General features: G+C 27.6%; 1 protein-coding gene across 1 annotated transcript in view; it reads left to right on the top strand.

The window, feature by feature from the left end:
- Positions 1-8411: 8411 nt before the first annotated feature.
- LOC107454867 (endothelin-converting enzyme 2) overlaps positions 8412-22855 on the top strand; it is a 43928-nt gene continuing 29484 nt past the window's right edge. Inside the window, exon 1 of the mRNA XM_016072199.4 lies at positions 8412-9489. Within this exon, the coding sequence (XP_015927685.2) occupies positions 8740-9489 (750 nt within the window). The 5' untranslated portion in view covers positions 8412-8739. The remainder of the gene's footprint in view (positions 9490-22855) is intronic.

Genomic DNA, 22855 nt, shown 5'->3' with positions numbered 1-22855 from the left:
ATTTATAAAAACAACTTACATCTGTTTTCGATTCAGGTATGTGTAGGGATATTGTTTCAGGATTTTTGAGGCTAAAACAAGGGCTATTGCGTGTAAGAAATTGTAAGAAAAAAATATTTAAGTTAAAATTCTATGCTATTGTAGATGTATTTATGTGAGTTTTTTTTCCCCGGAGATATTGCTATTGTTTGATTTTAACAATGTATGTGTTTCGGTAATGTTGTGGTTTATGGTGACAACGAAAAATCTCAGAATAAATCAACAACATTTTGTTGTCATTGTTAAAAAAAAATAATAACAATGACATACTACGGAAATTATTATATGCTGCATTAGTATCGCGGTGGACAATAAAAAAATAATACCTGAGCTATCTCATTGAAAACGCCATTCGTTTTAATCAATTTTACTTACAAATTTTAAAGTTGAAGCATTCATATCCAGGGCTAAAGAGAATAGAAGGGCTGGTTCACTCCTTTGAAGTATCTCTCGCCGCGCCGATCCTCCGACGTCACTCTAGTGACGTCACTTTGGCGCAAAGCTCGCACTTTTACTTCAAGAACGGAGCGTTTGGCCTTACTAGCTCTAACTAATATTGGATCATTTCTTTTTGCGAGATATTCTAAGACATTTGTTATTTTCTATAATGACTTTCCTCAGTTTTTCAGTGAATTTACAAGAATTTAAAACTATTATCGAAATGCCAGTTTGCGCGATTGTAACTTGAAAAAATTCTGATACAAAAACAAAAGGAAAAAGTATAATTTTTCGCGTGTTCCCTAAAGTAAATGAACAACTATGTAAAGAATGGATTCCGAAATGACACAGTTAATATAAAACAGCAATACGTTTATTCTGTCGTAAAGAACTTTTATAAAAATTCATTATCTAAATAGAAACCGCCTCGTTACTTCATAAAGAAAGGCAGGTGAAAAGAATTAAAAAATGGATAAAGTCAAAGAAAATTAAAATGTAAATAAAAAGTATAAATAAAATATATAGTATATAGTTGAAATTCTCCTAATTTCATAACATATTTTTTAATGTAGTTATTCTAAATATTTATGATTTTTTTTTTAAAATTATATTCTCTTCAATTTAAATATCTATAAATTATATCATCGTAAATTTAAATGTCTATAAACAATTGCAAAATTTCGAATGTCATTATGACCCTAAATTATTTTGTTTCAGTAATTAGCGTTTAAAGTTGATGTTTCTTAATGATTAAGTATGAACAAATTGCTATTAACGACATATTTAAAAATCAGGGATTCTAAATTTAACTTATCGTCATAAAAGAATATGTAGATAAAAAAAGTGTCGATATATGCCTTCATTTTTCTTAATAGTTAAAGTCAAAACTGAACTTTTTAAAATAAAGTATTTATCGTGTCATTTTCACCAACTAGCAAAACATTTTTATGAGTTTAAAATGGTATTTTTTTTTAATATAATAAACAAGAAAGTTTTTTTTGAACTATGTTTATGAACGGAAATAATGTGTTAATTACGTAAAGTTTGAAGGCTAACAACCAGAAAAAGTCTAACTTTTTTTTACAAAGAGAAAGATGCAAAGTTATCATATCTTTGCTTGCGATCTCCGAGATCTGTGGGCACAGTGACGTCATGAGGAGGGAAATCGTAGCTTCAGCTCTAAGAGCGGAGTGAACTAGCCCTTCTATTCTCTTTAGCCCTGATTCATATCACTCCATCTTGAATTAAAAAAAAAATAATACTCTGATATTCATGACCCGAAGCTTTATAATAGCAAACCCGCATTTTGTTGTTATGTAGATAGAAGTGATATTTTGACTACAAGACAAAGAAGAAAGAAAATATATATATATATATATATATATATATATATATATATATATATATATATATATATATATATATATATAAGGTGTAAGATGAGGATACGATAGTTATAATTTTTTCCCTCTTTAACTTTTTCGATTTTTAGTCAAAAATTGTATATTTTTATTACATAATTATTAAATGAAAAATGAGCTTCATACAATGAAAATTATTTTTCTCGATTGAAAGTAACTTAAAAAAAAATTTTTTAAGGTTAATTTTTGTAAAAAAATATATTTTTTAAATAATATTTTTTTTAAATAATATTTCAAAAGTTGAAAATTCTACAATTCCAAAGCCTAAGCGAAAATTAGACAATCAGGTTCTATGATGTAAAAAATTAAATTTTATGCTACGCGAAAAGAAAAAGTTAAAAATTTGTTTCCCAAAAAATGGTGACTATCCGCAGTTAATGACAAACTTAAATGTATTGCGTAAACTTTTCTTGCTTTTAATAAATTTGCTTGATCTCGTTTGGTGGTTTATGTAAATTTATTACCATTTGCTAAATCTCATGACCATCTCAATAATAGCATTTTTAAATTGTTCGCAATTTGTTGCGTGATTTAAGATTGAAATAAAAGTGGTTTTATTAAATATATCATGGCAGTCATGATAAGTACGTATAAAAAGTAAGAAATCGATGAAAATCGATTAGAAATATATACTTTCCCAATGTAATTACTCATTTGTAACTACCAGCATGTAGCTATTTATATTTTCAATGATTCAATTTTAAAACGAAAATCTTTTTTGAAATCACTTTAAACTAAACAAAAATTGCTACTGAGTGTTATTTACTTTAATTTCTCTTAATAAATTTTTATAATTTTATTAGCCATGCTTTTCATTTGTAGGAACACGCACTATCAGTGCTAAAAATATTATGTGTGAATGGTCGCTCATTTTTCATACTTAAATTTTTTTCCAATTATTTAACTATGAACTTTATTTAGCCGACAGTGAAATGTAGGTATATTTATAACTTAAATTAGGTATTTTTTCTGTACATGTCTATTTTTCTTAGAAATATAAAAATTACCGAAATAAGAAAAAAAAATTGCATTATATACCACTTTTAATTTTAAAGATCAATCTATTTAATATAATTCAATCCATTTCAAGTACTACACTAAGTCTGCAACACTTCACATATTCAAAGTAATGCCAATACTGTTGGCATGGTTCATGAAAATAATTCTGAGATCGTTTCCGTCTTCCGAGGCTTTTCCAAACTTTCTGTATTTTGCTAGTGGTAGCAAAATATATGTTAATATGTTTTAATTTAGTTTTATCAGCGCATTAGTACGCAGTCCCAAACGTGGGTTTACGTATAAAGAAAAAAAAATCTTTTTAAAGACAATTGCATACCTGCTAACTCTTCCGGATTTTCCGGAAGATTTTATTTTTATATTTAAAGTGGAAGTAATTATATACTATATTTTCTTTTATAATCTTAATTTTTAAATGATATTGATCACCACTATTCTTACAAAAATTAAGCACATATATTAATATGCGTTACTATCATGGTTGTCAACTTAAGTTTTCTCAAATACAACGTATTTGTTTGCTTAAAATTGAAGTTTTAATTCCATTTTAAAACCACTCGGAAAAATGATAATGGAAGGGATTAAAAGTTGGCAGGTATGCAATTGTAGTACATATTTATTTATATTAAGTGAATTTTTCTTTTCTTTCTTCTACCTCCTTAATTTTAAAAACGTGCTATGCTGCTCAAACATGAAAGTTAATATATTGCGATATATTGACATAATGTAATGTAATGTAGTAAATTGAGTGTTAATATTAAGTTAATATATTATGGTATGTTAATATAGGGTTAATTTAATGTTGTGAAAGATAATAAAAATAATTTTAATATGTTATATAATGTTAATATATAATGGTGCATTATATTTTGGTATGTTAATGTAAACTTGTGTAATCTAATAAATGTTATGTTAATATAATTTTATTTAATGCTGATGTATGGCTAAAAAATTATCTGGTCTCCAAAAAAAAAAAAAAAAAAAAAAAAAACTAATAAAGAAACACTATTAATACCGTTCTTTTCTGATTTGAAAAATTACCGTCCTTGAAAAAGGACGCTAGGCACAAATAAATTTATATAAAGCGATTTCAAAATATATGCTTTAACCCAGCGTTTCTAAGTAATCGACTTTTTTTGCGGGAATCATGCATGAACTTGTAAATAAAGTTCGTCCCCAAATTTGAACCTTAGCAATTTTTAACATCGAAACCATTTATAGAAATTGTGGACATTATCAATTATAAACATACAAACATATATTGCAAAAGTAAACGTTAACAATAACTTCAGATCACTTGTAGCAAATTGTGAACATATTTATATAAGACCTAAAACTTAAACCCTTTGCACTCCGAGTACTTTAAAATGCTGTTTGAACTAATATAACTGTACCCGTGAATGACCGAAATCCAGAGAATGTCAGCAATCTCATAGTCGCTTTGGTGAATGTCCGAAATATTTGTTATATTCGATTTGATATTAATTTATTAGTTGATATTATCATTTAACATACTCATTGCAATATTTTTTTATCTGATTATTAAAATTCTTAAAATAAGGTGGTAACTTATTATAAACATGTTTAATTTTAGAGTCATAACTGTTAATGGGCCTCAGAGTCAACGTTGAAGTGCAAATGGGGTTAAAACCTTTGTGCACTTTCCACGGAATCCCCTTTTGCCATCCCATTAATTACCACTATTTACAAACAATTATAATGCATATATGCTTGGTATTTTTGTTATAAAGTTGTTAATGAATAGTAGTAGTCAGAAATAAATTATTTCTCTTGAGTTAGAGACAGAAATGTAATGTTGATGAAACCAGTTTTTTTTTCAATAAATTGGCTGTATTAATAAACCGGTCATTTCTTATCAAACGCAAACAGATTTCAATAAGTTGTTCGATATTGATATAATCCGTGATAATTCGAATTTCAGCCCAATTACCGCCTTTTTATGCTCAGACTGCATACTATCAAAATACTATTAACTTTATCATACAACTGTACTCAAGGGGATCTCCCCATTCCAAAGATGATTTTCTCTTCAACTAAAGATTTGCTTCTTTAAGGACTTGATTTGTCGTTACAACATACTACAACTTCAAAGATATTTAGGACCTTCTAGAATACGACAAAACAGAATCGATGAATCTGTTAGTGGTGCTTCGCGCCAAACGCCGAGATAACCCCAATATCCAGCATCCAGTTATCAAACGCAATGCAATTATTGAATGCATAGTCTAAGGAATTTTTTTTTTTTGCAGTTATTAACGCAACGAATATGTTTTATATTTTAAAAATTGCAAGTAGGTTATACTGTTTAGAATCGATTTATTCATAAATGAATAATTACTGTACATGTCGATAGTGAAATTTTTCTTTAATATCGACATGCTCGCCTTTTTATTACTGATTTCTAGGATTTTTGTTTTAAAAACGTAAAAATAGTCTTTAATCTCCCAAAAAATTAATTATTTTCTTCTTAAAAAAACGAGGCAAAATTTATCATTTATGTTGGTTAGATAATAATATTTAATGTAACTTAATAATATTTAACAAACCCAAAATATGCTAAAATTAAAAAATAAATAAAAACTACTTCAAGAGAAGCAAAAGGAAATTCAGCAATAATTTCATAACTCAAAATTATTTTATTAAGCAAACAATGAATTCTGGTTTAACCACGATAATTTATTTCGAAACTCTTAATTCCTTGCAACGCCATAACTTCTGAGAAAAATATATTATTGAAGGTAAACCAGACCCCCGACTGACAACTGCAGGCATAGGAAAAACTTTGACGCATGCGTTCTAGATAGCTAAGCATTTGGCTTCGTTTAAACTTATTTTCGCCACTCGATTGGCGAGATTTCCTCACGTTTTTTTGAAAAACTTAACAGTCGTCAAACAGGTGCATTTACTTAAAAATGACCTAAGAATGCTGAAAAGGAATAAAAATTTAAATGTCTACGCAGAAAATGGGTCTTCAAACTGGAAAATCGTGGATTTAAAAACAGCTTTATTTAGTTTTATAAATATTTAGCGAAGTTTTCTTAAATAGAATAAAATTCCCTATTTCTATTTTGCCACGTTCTAGTTTCGCCTTCACAAAGGGAAATTTCAAATATTTATTATTGTTATTATTTTGAATTTTTTTCTTTAACTTAGAAAATACTTCTTATAAATAACACAAATTGTCTAGCTCTCGAGGAAAATTTTTTATTTTTAAGAATTCATCTTAACGATTTCAAGATTTTTATTTCCACTTGTTTTATAAATTAAATCATTTAAGATATTATACAATTTTTAAAAAAAATGTAAAATAATGTTTTTCAAGCTCAACTTAGACACAATTTAATTTAGATTACTATTACTTTGCTATAATTATTTTTGAATTCACTGTAAAATTTAATTTAACTTCTGCAAAAAGAAAGATTGTTTGCATAGAGTTACAACAGAATTGTCTTCTTATTATTATTTTGAATTTTTTTCTTTAACTTAGAAAATTCATCTTATAAATAACACAAACTATATAGCTCTTCAAGGAAATTTCCTTCTTTTTTTTTTAAGAATGCATTTTAACTATTCCAAGACTTTTATTTCCACTTGTTTTATAAATTGAATCATTTAAGATATTATAAAAAAATTTTAAAAAATTGTAAAAGAAAGCTTTTTAAGCTCAACTTGGAAAATTTAATTTAACTTCTTCAAAAATAAAGATTTTTTACGTAGAGTTACAACAGAATTGTCTCCGTAATTTTGTTCAATCCCCACATGTATCATGCGCAAGAACATATATTTCGTTGCCACTAGGAATAATTTATCCCCAAATCTAACATGCTGGCACCACTGTTACTTACTTAAATGTTACATATAACTTAAATGTTATTGTACTCATATCAAAAATCCTGAGTGCATAATTTTTATTTTAAATAAGGCAATAAGTTAAACGCAAAATAAGTCAAAGTATTACTATACCGTCTATAATTATATTAAATACATAGTACGAAAAGCTTGGGTGCCACTTTATTCTTTTTACCCAGATCATGTGCAAAAATTGTCATAAATTGAAGAAGTAGTCGTACCAACAAGTATAAGAAGCGCTGTTTTTTTTTTATTTTTAGAAAAGCCTGCGAATACACGCCAATACAAAAATCGCAAATCGAATGTAGAACCATTTTTTTCATTTTAAAAAAAGAAACTGTTCTATAAATATCATACTCTGCGTCGATAAGATTTAAGGAGAAAAAAAAAAAAACTACAGGGATCCAACCCCAGCTTTTAACAAAGACATTTCAATGCTTTAACCTTCGAGTCATCACGCTACCACTTTAAAGATAGTTTTTTAAACTATACATATTCTGCATTACTAGGTTTGCCATAGAAACTATGTCAAACATTTAGGTATACAATCAAATTACTTTAAATTAATATATTATGTATGTATTATTAATATTTATATATGTAAAAAATATGAAGAAAAAAAATTATAAAACTTTGTTACCATTTTAAATAATGAAATAGCATTTTAAAGAAAATCCGTATAATAATAACTAATTTCATTATATCCCCGCGTTCATAACATTAGGATCAATATTGAAAGAAATGAGAATAGACTTTTATTGCTTAGAGCATTTTTAAAATTAATTTGTAATTAAATTTAAACGTAAAGGACATTAATAATGATAGAAAAACCTGTTAATAAAAAAAAGAGAAGTCGTTTTTTTTCTTCTTTTTTTTTAAGTAAATGAAATTAATATGCATTTAATTTTCAAATTATTTCCGAAATAAACATGAAACCATCGCGCATTATTTGTTTCAATGATATTATGAGCCTTGAATAAGCATTACATTCAGTTCTTGAAATTTAGTTACATTCCAAATTAAACGCTAAATTCAAGCCGAATTAATAAGCATTTTTCTGCTTAAAAAATCAATAAATTTACTTATAAAATAGTTTTTTTTTTTTAAATTTTAGTTTAAAAAATAAAAATTTAGTTATTTAAAGTTATAAGTTATTATTAAGTCATATGTTAAATAAATAATTATTTTAGCAAAATTTTTTAAACATTTAAATAATCGAAAACTTTAAAAATCTGTTACTTGATATATTGTAAGCATGGTCTTAGTAAATAATTATTAAATCTTTTTTTTTTGTAAAAAAACTGTAAATCAATTTTCCTAAGTAGCATTTTTTTTTTATTTGCTGAAATCAATATAGATGCACAAAAATGCTAATTAAACTCGCAAAATTTTTTTTAAAAAATTTGATTGAATTGCAATAAAAACAAATAAATACGTACTGTTACGAGTTAACAATTTCCAAGATAAAGACAAATCAATCAAACCTAATTAATTAAAATAAATTACTGAAAATAAATCCTAAATTTAAAAAAATTTCAGTAAAAACTAATCGCCAAAAAAAGAGATAAGTATAGCTGGTCTATCAATTTTTGGAGTTCATGTCAGGCAACCCTCAACCACGCAGTCATTCGGGTGAAGCTTGAGCTGACTTTTACATCCCCTTTCCTTAGTGAGAGAAAAAAAGTTCTACGGAATCGAAGCGACCTGTTGCATGTGGATAGCGTGACGCTGAATTTACGACGCCGCGAAATAAAACCTCTCCGAATGTGAAAGCGTCACATTTTGCTACAATTTCACTCAATATGGATTTCACCAAATCATTTGCGATATTACCTGTGTAACTTCACATTTATTAACCCGATTTCACCATAAAAGGATTTTACTCGCAATTATTTCCGCCAGTGCTGTCCTTGACGATTATCGTCTGTGATCGAACGTTTTTTTCTTGTTGAAAATGCATAACAGTAAAGGGGGTGGCGACGAAGAGAAAACAGAACCCAAAGAAAACGACAAGTGGATGGAAAACAACGACCATGAAAAGGACTCGGAGATGGCCCCCAAATCTTCGAGACTCGACGAGTTAAGGGGTCGAGCCAAACAATTTGCTTCGAATAAGCACCATGTTATTGTTCTTCTGTTGTGTATATTCTTATTCATATTATTTCTAATTGTGATAATTTTAGCTGTCCAATTGGGCACTTATAAGTGTCCAGTGAGTAATGAGTGTCGGACTCCCGAGTGCCTGCGTACCGCTTCCGCCGTGGTCGCCAGGTCAGAACCTAGTTTTGACCCGTGTGACGATTTTTGGTCTTTCAGCTGCCATGGCTGGGTCACGAAGACCCCTTTGCCAAAAAATAAGGGTACTTATTCTATTACTGATCAGTTGAAGGAAAAAGTTTACAGCCGCATTCGACACCTCATTGATTTAGTGCCTTATGACTCCGACCCAACAAGTGCCCAATTCAAGGTAAAAACATTCTATGCCTCCTGTAGGGATTTAAAAGAAATCGAAGTGTGGGTACCTGAGAAGATTAAGCAGACGATTCATGATATTGGGGGTTGGGCGCTCATTAAGGATTCGCCAGGGGGTCACTGGAAGCGGAATGATGTGTTGAAAAAATTGCAAGTGGTGTATGGTGTGTCTGCATTTTTTAAAGTTCTGGTTGAAGCTGATGATACAGACCCTACAAGGAATATTATTAAGGTAAGTCTATTTGATTATTTCATTTTCACTTAACCTGAAAGCTTACATTTTTAAAACGTTTTGATAAAACTTTTACTCACAATTCATTTATTTAAGTAAATTGTTTTTTTTTTAATATTTTTTAAGTATCTTATAAAGTAAGACTACTATTCAATAATTGTGAGATTTGTATAATGAATGAATCCTTAAGTAATCTGCTTTTGCAGGTCGATTATTTAATCGGTTTTTCGTTAATTCAAATAATCATGAAAAAATGAGAAGGGAATTAACATTTTAATCATTCGCTTTTAATTAATAAGCTGAATTAACAAGAATCGCTTGTTTAAATAAATGTGTTTGAACATTTTCTATGCTTAGGCATTAAGAAAATGTTATAGGAAAAATTCTTAGCTATTCAATATCAAAAAAGTTATTTAGTTGCCTTATCAAAACGTTTCATTCATAATTCATTTATTTAAGTTAATTGTTTTTTAATCATATCTAATAAAATTAACTATTCAATACTTGTGAGATTTGTATTATGAATCTTTAAGTTATCAATGAGTCAAATTCTATTTTTTACCTTTCTTTTAATTTCACTTAGCAAATACAACCATGATTATTTGAATTCCAATTAAATAATCTACCGTTCAGGCCGATTGTTTAATCGGTATAACATTAATTTAAATAATCATGAAGAGATAATAATTTAAATAATCATGAAGAGATTTAATAATCATGTTAAGGCAAATAACATTTTATTGTGCATTTTTTTAAAAAAAATAATAACTTAATTCATGAAAATCGCTTGTTTAAATAAATGTATATATTTTTAATAACTTTCTATGCTTAAACATTATGACAATGTTATAGGAAAAACTCTTAGCTATTCAATATCAAGTATGTTATTTAGCTGCCTTATCATGTGGTGATAATCTGTGTATAATGTGTTATTTAAAATATTTTTTATCAAACAATTTTTGAGTTTTGATAACAAAGCTCATAATTTACCACTTCTTATGGTAAAATGAAAAGGACACTTGCGTTTCTATAGTGAACACTTGAATTAATATTTGTATAAATAGTCTATTTTATAATTTTCTACTCATTCATATAGGTCTTGAATTTTAATGATTAAATTTAAAAAATTTTATATGATAATATAAATTTTTTTTTATACATTTGATATGGATCTCGACATATAACTAATTTATTCTTTAATCTAATAATTGCAAAAAGATGAAATCATGATCACGTGCAATTATTTATTGATGGCCACAATTTTAGTTGTAAAATCTAACTAGAAGTACTTATTTTGAATTAAGTTATTTCGGCGGATTTAAGATTTTTATCTCCTGCATTATAAAAGGTCAAATAAGGGAAAAATTTCATGCTGAAGAAATTGATTAATATTTAATAATATTTAAATAGCTGTCAACCAGTGCGGCCGTTGAGAAAATTTTTTCGTAGTGGTAGCAACATTATAACGTTTTGAAGCATTAAATCTTCAATTTAAATTTTAAAAAAAAAATCACCCTACCACGACAAATTAATTGTAAAAAAATATGTACATATGATCTATTTGTTAAAAAGTTATGAATGAGAAAAAGACCATCCTTCGCCGCAGGCGCCTAGCTACATCGAAAATACCTAACTAGGAAAGATAGTAATAAAGATGCATATGTTAAACCAAATTTGAAAAGCCTATCTTTGGCAATTTTTGAATGTGGTAGACACTACGCGCAGGCCGCATTTACTTCCCAGACTGGCTAGACTCTATGGCTAGTACCCGTCGAGCTGAAGGGTGTGCTCCAGTTTTTCACAATGACAGTTCAGCGCACAGCATCATAACGACTCTACAGTTTTACATGGGTAGCGAAATGACAATTTAACTTTGCTTAATTTGTTTAATTATGTGAGCATTTAAAAACATCAATGCAAGACTACCGCTACACAGAAGTGGGTTAATAATTTGTTTTGAAATAAAACTTCAAAATATGTGCCTTAGATACTTTCCGCGTGAATTCAGTTTTAAAACAATCTTCTTTTTATTTTTCACAAAATTTTTGTTCGCCAAGTTAAATGTTCCAAATTCGTCATGTGCAATGTATCGTGCCGATTAGATAAGCACACCAAATGTAATTGTTGTCTGTTTGGACAATCGAGATAGGATAAAGATAAGTTACCCTCTTATCAGACATAAGTAGCTTTTCTTAAAAACTTATTGATGAAAGGAAAATTAAAGTGATCTTTAAACTTAGAAATAAATTCATGGGTGAATAATATTAAACAATTTGACACTTGCTGATGCGTGACACATTTTACTTGTCTTGTTTAATTTAATAAATCTGCAGCCTTTTTTTAAAAAAAAATAATTATAACAATGCAAATTTGTATTTAGTTGAAATACTTAAACAAGTTTTCGTGCGTGAATGCAATCGCTGCCTTATGTCAAAAATTGACAAATATTCTAATTATTATTCTAATCGTAATATACGTAAACCACTTTTCCTTAATGGTTTCTAAAAATTTCAAAATTTTGTGTCTGCCGCCTTTGTTTTTCCCCAATCATCTAAAGAAATAACTTTAAAAAAATTATAAATGCTTAATTTTTTTTAAAAATTATTACTTTAATTGCAAGGTGTTTATTTTTTAATACTTCATGATTTTTCTTTCTAACAAGCAAAATTTCTTCGCAAGTTTCTTTGACTAATAACTTTTTGAAGTGAAAATAGTACCTAATCTGAGAAACTTTAATTTACCCTTAAATCACTCGTGCTCCAATTTTTTTTTAGTTTCATTTTTATATGGCTTTTCAGTAAAATACTGTTAATACTGTGTGATTCTTTTTAATAAATATTGTATATAATAAATTACTCGATAACCACCTTGGTTGCCCTTACGTTAAAAACAAATGACATGGCTCCTGAGTTTTTATTTAGGTTTCTTCTTGTGTATAAGAAGGACGTAAAAATAAAAATGGTTAGAAAAATTCCAAAAAAATCATATAAATATAAATAAAAATATTCATTAAAAAAACGTTAAAACTTATTGAACGGAATAGTAGAATAAAAAGTATATAACTTATTGAAAAGGAAATAATCTTATTTGATAACGATAAAGATCATTATCATAAACGATGAATAACAAATGTAATAACATCACAAGTATTTCATTTCATAACAGTCGTTGAACAGTCGACCCAATTTTTTTGGGTTTACGACTACTAATGTTCCGTAGCTTGTAATTTTGAACCCAATCCTGAGGATAAGGAAACTTCTGAATCAAGCATTGGAAGAAATTTGCCTTCGTAGAGGGCTTTTTGATGCGACTAACCCGTATTTGCGTTATATGGAGAGGAAAACCACGAAAACCTCCCACTGTTAGTCACTCTAATGTTATCCATGATCCGTCTACCGCTGAGGATATTTTACGTCAGTACTGTTGTCGGAATTCGTATCGATGCGGAATTCGTATCGACGACCAGCCATCGCTGGGATTCGAACCCGATTCACCTCATTGGAAGGCGAACACTCTATTCCTTGAGCAATCACGGCTGCATCGCAAATATTATGTAATATGGTAATATCCATACATGGCAGTACTTTTACTTTCGTTACTTGTACCGCCGGTACAAGTAAAAAGTACGTACTTTTACTTGTATTTCGTTACTTTTTAAATTTAGTACTTTTACTTGTACTTTCGTTACTTTTTTAGGGAAAAAGTACAAGTATTTGTAACGGAAATATCGAATGAAATCGTTACTTTTTTCTAAAACTCGGTAAGCTTTCTTTTTTTAAAAAAAAATAAATAAATAAATAAATAAATAAATAAATAAAAAAAAAAGCTGTGAATGCAATATATATGCATTCACAGCTAACTTCGTTTTTAAATACCTTCTGTTTCAACCTATACACACATTCAATTATTTTTTACTAGCTCAAAGATCACAAAGCTATCTGAAACCCCGCGTTTGCTTTGTTTATGTTTGTGTTTTTAAAACGCGTTACTAAAGAGTAAAACAATTTTAAATCAATGGTAATTTAATTAAACAAAAATAATAAACTAAAAATTAAAGTCAACAGATAAAATTTCTTTTTCGTGCAAATCCATAAAAAGTTTGATATTAAAATTATATTTGATTTTAAAATTATATTATACGATTATATTATAAAACTATATTATAATATTCCTCCGAATTTAAAAATAAATTAATATCCATAACTTTCAAAATTAAAAATAATTAAATAAATAACAACAATTTTGCAAAAACATTAAAGAACATAAGAATATTATTCAATAAAATTTTAGGTTACTTTGAATTTTCGATTTTCTAAAAATGTACTTTTAAATCGTTACTTTTTTTGTTTAGTACTTGTACTTTTTACTCGTTACTTTTTAAAATAAGAACTTTTTACTCGTTACTTTTTTTAAAAATACTTGTACTTTTACTCGTTACTTTTTAAAAGTAACGTTGCCATATATGGTAATATCACATTGATATGGTAATATATATAATATAGATGTCAGTAATTATCGTATAAAATAATATCAAGACCATTATCAACTCGGTTAAACATCGAATACGATTATGTCGCCAGTATTTGATAACAATAATTATGAAGTACGATATTATTGTCAGTTAATAAATTTTGTTTTGTAACGCAAATATTTTCCAATTTCAAAATAATATGAATTAGTTAATTTTGGAAAATTATCACGATAAATCAATATTTTATGACAATTATGTAAGGACTTTAAAGTTTCAATAACACGGAGCACCAATAGATATTTTTTTCCCTCCCTTAAAATGGTATTTCTTAACAGAACACAATTTTATTTTTACTTTTCAATGTTGAATATTGACGAAAAGAAAAAAAGTAATCAAACTAAATTAATCTGAAAAAAATATCACAAAATAATATTTCCTGCTATATATTGCAGTATTAAAACTCTCTTATCACCCAGCAGCGATGCTTTAATAAGAGTAATATAAGTTATTAAATATCATAAATAAATCTTTAAAATAAGTTATTTAAACTTTAAAATAAATATTTACCTTAAAATAAGCTTTAAAATAAGTTATTTATCTTTGATAAATATCTGGCGAATCTAACCAATGTATAAAAAAATAACGATATTTTCAGATAATATATTACTGTATTAAATTTCTAATATTACCCATCAGTGATACTTTTTTTAATCGTTAAAATATTTTAAGTTATTTAACCCTTTCGGGCCGACTTTCACAAATTTTTGCCAGCATAAAACCGTATCAATCAGGGTAAAAAGATAAAACTGGTAATCAAAGTAATTCTTTAGCAGTTTATTTGTGGGCGGAGTTATAATTATTTGATTTATTTAATTCACCATTACTTTGTTCAAAGTAAAACTATTTAGTTATACTTTGAATTAAAATTGATTATATATATGATTAAACTAACAATAATTAAAGTAAAAGCAAAGTAAGTCTGTCAAATTAGTAACGACTCCATTTAAGTCAGCGGTTCTTAACCTATGGGTCGCGACCCAAAATTGGGTCGCGAAGCATATTTCTTGGGTCGCGCTAAGTCGAACCAAAAAAGTTAGTAATACACCAAATAATAAGTAATACCAACACCTCCTAGAAGAAGTCAAAATTAGGCTTACTCAGCCTAATTTTGACTTTTTTTTGGGTCGCGACATGAACATATTTCTCAAATTTGGGTCGCGGCTTAAAAAGGTTAAGAACCACTGATTTAAGTTACCGTTTTTTATTTAATTACAACTTGATTCTGATTTTGCACGAATGCTTTTCTGAATCCTCAAGGGGTTAAAGTATCAGGCGAAATTATTATTTTTTTGACAGAAAATCTCGAGGCCGATATCGCAAGGCACTAATAAATTCTTTTTCCTCACCTCCAGCGGTAATGTAACTGAAAACAGTATTTTATTTCTTTTCTTTTTAAGTGTGCTTTCATTGTTCGCTATCTTAATAGAATGAATAATGATTCTTTACTGATCTAGCTGCGATTGTTAGTTTATTTTTCCTCATTTCGATGAAGATAAATTTCTTCAATGCTATCTGTATCGATCAAATTTATGCAACACACAAATAAATAGTATCAAAATTTTTTTCTTTAAATATCAAATTACAGCGGTAATCAATTTATAAATCTGAGTCAGATTATGAAATTGGCGCGTGGAAAAAACAACAGGTGTTAATCGTTAAGAGTGATACTCAAGGTCATTTAATGGATCTGTGACGTCATTTGTTGGTGGTTTGATTGATCAGCCAAATTCCACTGAAATTAATACAGGAAGAAGACTCATTTAGTTGCCAAATATACATCAGCTGGAAACGTTTCCTGATTTTTCAAGCTCGTGTTATAGATAATTGCTCGTGTTATAGTTATTGCTCACTAAAACAATTAATTGGATTGTAAAGTTTTTTTTATTGTTTTCATATGTTAACGATTACTGAGCAATTGTGTTTGATTTATCTTATTTAAATGTTCCTTTTCTTTTATGGTTTGAACTTAATTACTATATTTTATGCGTGACAAGTGCTACCAGCAATAAACATATATTTTAGTTAATAAAAAAATTATGTCAATATTTTCTTATTATATATATGAAATTCACAAATTTTTACATGACTCTGATTGTACTTTCCTCATAAAAGAATATAATATAGAAAAAAGAATATAATAATTAAGAATAAATAATTAAGTTAAAAAAGAATATATGTTAGAATATAACATGTACTTTCATAAATTCATGTAAACCATTACACTTATTTTTTCCAGATTAACGTATTTAGTAACAAATTCGCAATTTTTGTATTTTTAATATTAAATTAAAAGCTAATAGAAATAAGTTAGTAAAATAGGTTAAAAAAAACTTTTTATTAAAGTATTGTTACCACTTTTTTTGAGGTCAGTTCGAGTCTTGGTATGATCAAATAACTGTTTCTGGGCACGTGTGATCCTTGAAAAAATTTAAAGCGTGATAGCGTAATTTTTTAATATTGTGTTTGTTATCGTTCAATGTTTTTATTATTGTGTATGCAATCAACACTATATAATTAACTGCAGATAATATTTATCTAATTGCAAGAACTCTGGTTTTGAATGTATGGCCCATTTGTGTCAAGCGTACTTTTAAAAAAGACGGTTACTTTATTGCAAAAAAAAGAAAAAAGTGGTAGCACGAGTGGTTCATTCCTAGGATTAACTTTTTTTAGAAATAAAGGAGCTCCATCTACCTTAATATATTAATACTATAAGGGTTTATAATTAGATCTGACGTAAAAGTACATTAATTTCTTTGAATTACATTAATTTCTTTGAGTTATAGTGGTGGATACAGGAAAGAACTATCGGCTTGGTATAAACCAGGGCTGTCCAACTGCAAAGAGCCCACGGGCCAGAATTCCGGTCACAGATCACCTGGCGGGCCGCAGTTTGAAAAAGTTGAACAATAACCTCTTACCTCTCTAACCTAACCTCTTAGCTAACCCCTTACAATAACAATTAATAATTGAACTATTAATTATAAAACAATGGAACAGAAGGATTATAAACCAATTTGCTTACATTTTAATGGGAAAACTGAGGGCGATCAGCCTGAATAAGAAGTTGGCGGGCCGCACAATATGTGCTGGCGGGCCAGATGCGGCCCACGGGCCGCCAGTTGGACAGCCCTGGTATAAACCAATATGGATATAAGCCCATATGTTCTACCAATTTTTTTCCGATAGTAGTTTTTCATATGTAGACCTCTTTTTATAAACTTAATTTTATAAACAATTCTTTTAATTTTAATATTATTACTACAGCTGGTTCAATATGTTAAAAACTACAAGGAAATTTTGCAAATATTTGACTATTTTTGCTTGCTTTTTGGAAGGTGTAGCATGATATAAGTTCTGTGAATCGGTGAATTATATAAGCCTACGAATTATTCAGAAATAGTGGAGGATAAAAATCTAGTAAATTAAATTTATTAAACCAAGAATCACAATTGATAAACTTTAAAAAATATATTTCGTGTCCGGAGCAAGTTGGCATCTCTGCATACGAAGCAACATATGTGAATCGCTAGATTTTACATATTTTAATTACACTAAAGTAATTTTTTCTTCTTCTTTCTTTATCTAAGAGTTTTATAACTTCCACTTTTTTTTCTTCTGTGGATAAAATTTTTCCTTTTCACATTTTTAACAACTCAGTATGAAGCATACTTTTAAGAAAGGATAAGCATACCTGCCAACTTTTACGCATTTGGCGTAAAATTTTATTTCTATACTTAGAGTGGTAGTAAAATGCATGCTTTCTATATATTCCTTGCATTTATAAACTTAATTTATAATCTTTTTGACCACCACTATTTTTAAAAAAATTAAGAATTTATATAAATATGTAATACTGTCGTGAAGCTCTTTCAAAATACAGCGTATTGTTTCTGCCAAAAATTGTAATTTAAATTCCATTTTACTACCACTAGCATACCTGCCAACTTTTGATCCCTTCCATTACGATTTTTCCCAGTGGTAGTAAAATGGAATTAAAATTTCAATTGTAAGCAAAAAAATACGCTGTGTTTGAAGAAACATCAACTGACAACCATGATAGTAACGCATATTAATATATAAGCTTAATTTTTGTAAGAATAGTGGTGATCAAAATCATTTAAAAATTAAATTTATGAAAGAAAAAATAGTATATATTTACTACCACTTTAAATATGAAAATAAAATCTCCGTTTAAATACGGGAGAGTTGGCAGGTATGCACTAGGGAAAATCATCCTGGAAAAGATTAAAAGTTGGCAGGTATGGATAAGGGGCGAAAATGAGCTTTTCTTATATGAGACTTCAGTAAGCTGATATTCGAAATCTCACGAAATTCTTTCCTTATCTTTTGCTAACGAGACAAAGGGCGGTGGTGTTGTCCAGTTGGGTGGCATTTCCCTTTCTCTGACGGTTACACCTGTTGTGAATAACTTTGAAAAATGGTCCAACTTTATGCACTCAAACATATTCATCAGCAATGACAAAATCAGGAATGCCACAGGCGACTATTTTTGTAAAAAGTGGTAGAAACTCAATTAACTTTTATTTATTTATCTCTTTAATTATAGATTCGCATCTATGAGTTATATTTCATATGCGAAAATTTTTTGAATTCACTTACTATGGTAAACTAAAATGTACTATAAAAAGTTTTTAATATCTATTTATTTTCTTAAGATATTGAATTTTGTTTCTTTGCATTTTTCGTTGCCGTAACAACTTTGCTGAATAGATTTTATACAATTATTATTATGAAATGCTGTTTTATTTATTTCACTAATTTTTTTTATTATTATTAACCTGGTAATATTTAATGCTTCAAAAAATGTTATCCTAGTTTAATCATAAAAAATGAGGGAAAAAAAGTTGCTGGTAAAAAGAGAACATCCTAATACATTTATAACATTGCTTAAAAAAGCTAATTCCATTTCGTTTGCTAAATTCTGTATCTCCTTAAATGTGGGCTTGTTGTAAGTAATGTTCGCCTTAAGAAACTTTCCCAAGACTTTTCGGTTAAACCACTTAAAAAACCCGGGGGAGTTTTCGAGATAGGTTTTTTTTCTTCTAAATGTACTGTACTAAGCCAAAAAAATTTACTTCAAAAATTAAGTAATTGTAAATTATTATCATTTAAACAAAGAGTTCCTAACAACTGAAGATGAATGAATTTAACAATTTAGCTTTAAGTATTACATAATTTAGTTAAATCCAATCACAAAATCAATACAATTTTTCTTGGTCAATAATGATAACTAAGAGGAAAAATGAACACAGAAAATTCATACCTTTTAGGTATGATTCTTTTTCAAATTTATAATGATATTTATTTGTGGTAAAAGTCTTTTCTTGTCTTTTCATTAAGGGGCCTTGGGGCACTGTTAGTTTTAGTTAAATCCACTAACAACAGAAAGGCTTCTGTGTGTTTGCAGGCAGTGTGTCCCCTGATGAAGAACTTCTGCAAACACACATTCATATATTTTATTTTTAAATATTTTTAATTATTAAGAATTTATGTCTTATTTATAATTTAGTTAAATTAACTTTATATATGAATTGAAATGAGTTCAATTTGTTGAATTAATTTAATAATTTAGCTTTAAGTATTACATAATTTAGTTTATTTAACTTTATATATGATTTGAAATGCATTCAATTTGTTTCAAAAGTATACTAATGCACCCTTAAATAAGATGGAAAAGTAAAGTATCTGTTCTTATGAAGAATACATTGTTGTTTGAGGCTTATAGAACCCTACGAATATTTTTTTAATTTATGTAAAATTATTATTATATATTTAATAATCAAATTTTCGTTACAATTACTTAACTTTTGATGTAATATAAATTTTTCGAATATCTTGTCAGAATGCAGTGATTAAAACTATGTTTAAAATCAATTTATGGAAAACTAGCAGTTTTTCAGAAATAATATTATTTGTGTAACTTGGAAAAATTTTGTATTTTCTTATGCAAACTTCACAATAAAATTTATAAATTAGATTTTATTGTAGAACAAATAAATTGCTTTTATTTTAATAATATACACCGGAAACTAATTAGTATTCATAATTAGTATTAATAATTTTTATGATTGTATTGAATTTTTAGAAGTGAGTTATCTGAAATGTATAGTTAAAAGCTGAAATTGAGTTTCAAAATTTTTATTCATATTTAAAAAAAAAAGTTTGGAAAATGAAGTTTTTGGTGGAAAAAAAACATTGAAAATTTGATTTGACTCATAAATAAACGATACTGATGTTATCCGTGTCAACATGTAAAGTTTAATTCACTGTGAACAGTCCTGTTTCGTTTTCTTCTTTTGCAACAAATTGTCTTATTATAACAGCTTATTTATAATCGCATTTAATATATCAACTATAATATAACATATTAATCCACTGTAATTTAATCCAAAGTTAATAGCTTTTTCTAACTTTATAAATCTAAAGCGGTAGCTTAAAAGTTAAATATACATTTGATACTTATTTTTTAATTTTTTTAAAAAATATTTGGGGACTTAGCGTGTCAGCAATCGTATCAGTGACATGCATTACACATGAATACACATAAAAGTGAAATATTGAACTGCCAATGTTAAAATATATAGATTGCAATTAAATAGCTAAGTTAATTGTTTTGCGTTTTGCCGACGACTTTTAATTCTGAAGAAACTTAGTAGTTTTTTTTTTCAAGTTAACGAGTAACGATTTCATTTTTATCTCTTTTTTTTTTTTTTATATACATTGAAATTATGTTAATGCCTCGTTTGTCACAGACATATTAAAACATATTACTGAATCTAAAGACCTGCTACTTGAAAAATCTTCCTCAAACTGCGAAAAAGTTGGCAGCGGTATTGCTTTCGAAATAAAATTTTTCAAATTCATCAAATCGTCTTTAAATGCTTGACTGTTCTGCTTCAATTTTCGGACAATATAGGTTGCGGTAACGTTTCATATTCGCCTTTATTTAAAAAAAAATTAACTGCTTGTGACTACCACTACTGATTAACAATTAAACCTCTAACTTTTCTTTGTAAAAGTTTTTAAATACTTACCCCACTCAAATCAAAACACTAAGACTCTAAAACTAAAATATATACAAAATATAAATACAAAAATATTTCTTGCTTTCGTACAGAACTAAAACAAGAGTTTGAAAGTGATGAGAGTTCGACCTTATATCCATTTGACCTTCTGAACATACTCGATTTGTATTCCTGCCAACTCGTGCGGTTGTTGAAAAATATTTCACAAAGTGGTAGTAAAACAACAATTTAGTTTGGTATAATTTTATAAATACAAATTTATTAAGACATCTATATGCATAATTGGTTAACAAATAGATCTTATTGTTTTCTATCAGTTAGGCTTTTATATATATATATATATATATATATATATATATATATATATATATATATATATATATATATATATATATATTAAATAGTTAAATAAAGCTATAATTTTCCTCTATAAAATTGGATACTTATTTATGTACAAAAGATTTCCGAAATCAAATATATTTATTTGGATTATTTAGATATTTTAGTGATTACAGATATAATAAAAAAAGCTTAATTCGGACTATTTTTAAGTATTTTTATAAATATCTGTTTTTAACGTGTAGTGGTAGTCAAAATCATTTGAAATTAAAATTCGAAACCCATGAAATAAATAAGAATAATTTTCATTGCGAAAATAAAACTTTTTACAAAATGCTCATAAGTTTGAAGCTACTTTAAATACATTCTATCTTTTTAATTTGACTATCACCTTTCAAGCATTGAACAAATCCTGATTACGAAAATAAAAAGATGCCTAAATTTCGAACATAAAAACTAACTTGATTTATGGAATATTTCTACCCTCGGGAGGCCGTCTGCTCCTATTCCTACATATTTTTTTAACGGCAACTTTTTTTATTGCTATTATTTTTTCTGATGAGAGAAGAGATTTTATTGGATTTTACTTCTTTTTCTCAAGACCTTTGTTATCGAAAATCTAATATATTGTGGATAATAAAATTTCTAGACAGTGCTTTTATTGTTTTGTTAGCTTGTTACTCTCAAGATAAATGTAACATGACATGCTCTATTTTTTCTTTTCTTAAGATGGCTTGATTGATTTGATTTTTTTACGGCGAAGTAAATGGAATCGTAAATCCCCTCGTTCTGTGTCGGAAAAAGAAAACAGTATACTTTTTTTTTCTTTTTTAAAATAGATATTGGAGTGCTTTATTATTTTTTTAATTGATTTAAAAATATTTATTAAAAAAACACACCATTTTTCTTCCATAAGCTTAACATCTTTGTACAGGCCAGAGCTGTAACATAGTCCTCAGTAATGAGAAACTGCTTATGATTTAAAACAACGCATTAACAAGAAACTGCTTAGGATTTAAAACAACGCATTAACAAAAGATCAGTTTGCATACAACAACGTGTCTGCATTTGTAAAAGAAACTTGCATTGATTTACAAAAACGTATTGATAAAAGTATAATTAATTAATTTAAAAAAGTATTTATCAAAAAAAAAAAACATTCTTCCATCAGCATAGCGTCCTAGTACAGGTCAGAGCCGTAACAGAGTTTGTATTCAATAAGGAGAAACTGCTTAGGATTTAAAACATTACATTAAAAAAAGATTAGTTTACATACAGCAACGTGTTTGCATTTGCAAAAGAAACTTACATTGATTTACAAAAACGTATTGATAAAAGTATAATTAATTAATTTAAAAAAGTATTTATCAAAAAAAAAAAAAAACATTCTTCCATCAGCATAGCGTCCTAGTACAGGCCAGAGCCGTAACAGAATTAGTATTCAGTA

The sequence above is a fragment of the Parasteatoda tepidariorum genome, chromosome 9 (genome assembly GCF_982258835.1).
Source record: "Parasteatoda tepidariorum strain Cologne lab strain chromosome 9, Ptep-v5.0, whole genome shotgun sequence".
Taxonomy (NCBI): Eukaryota; Metazoa; Arthropoda; class Arachnida; order Araneae; family Theridiidae; genus Parasteatoda; species Parasteatoda tepidariorum.
Note: the sequence above shows the minus strand (reverse complement) of the source record. Positions and strands in the feature narration are given on the sequence as shown.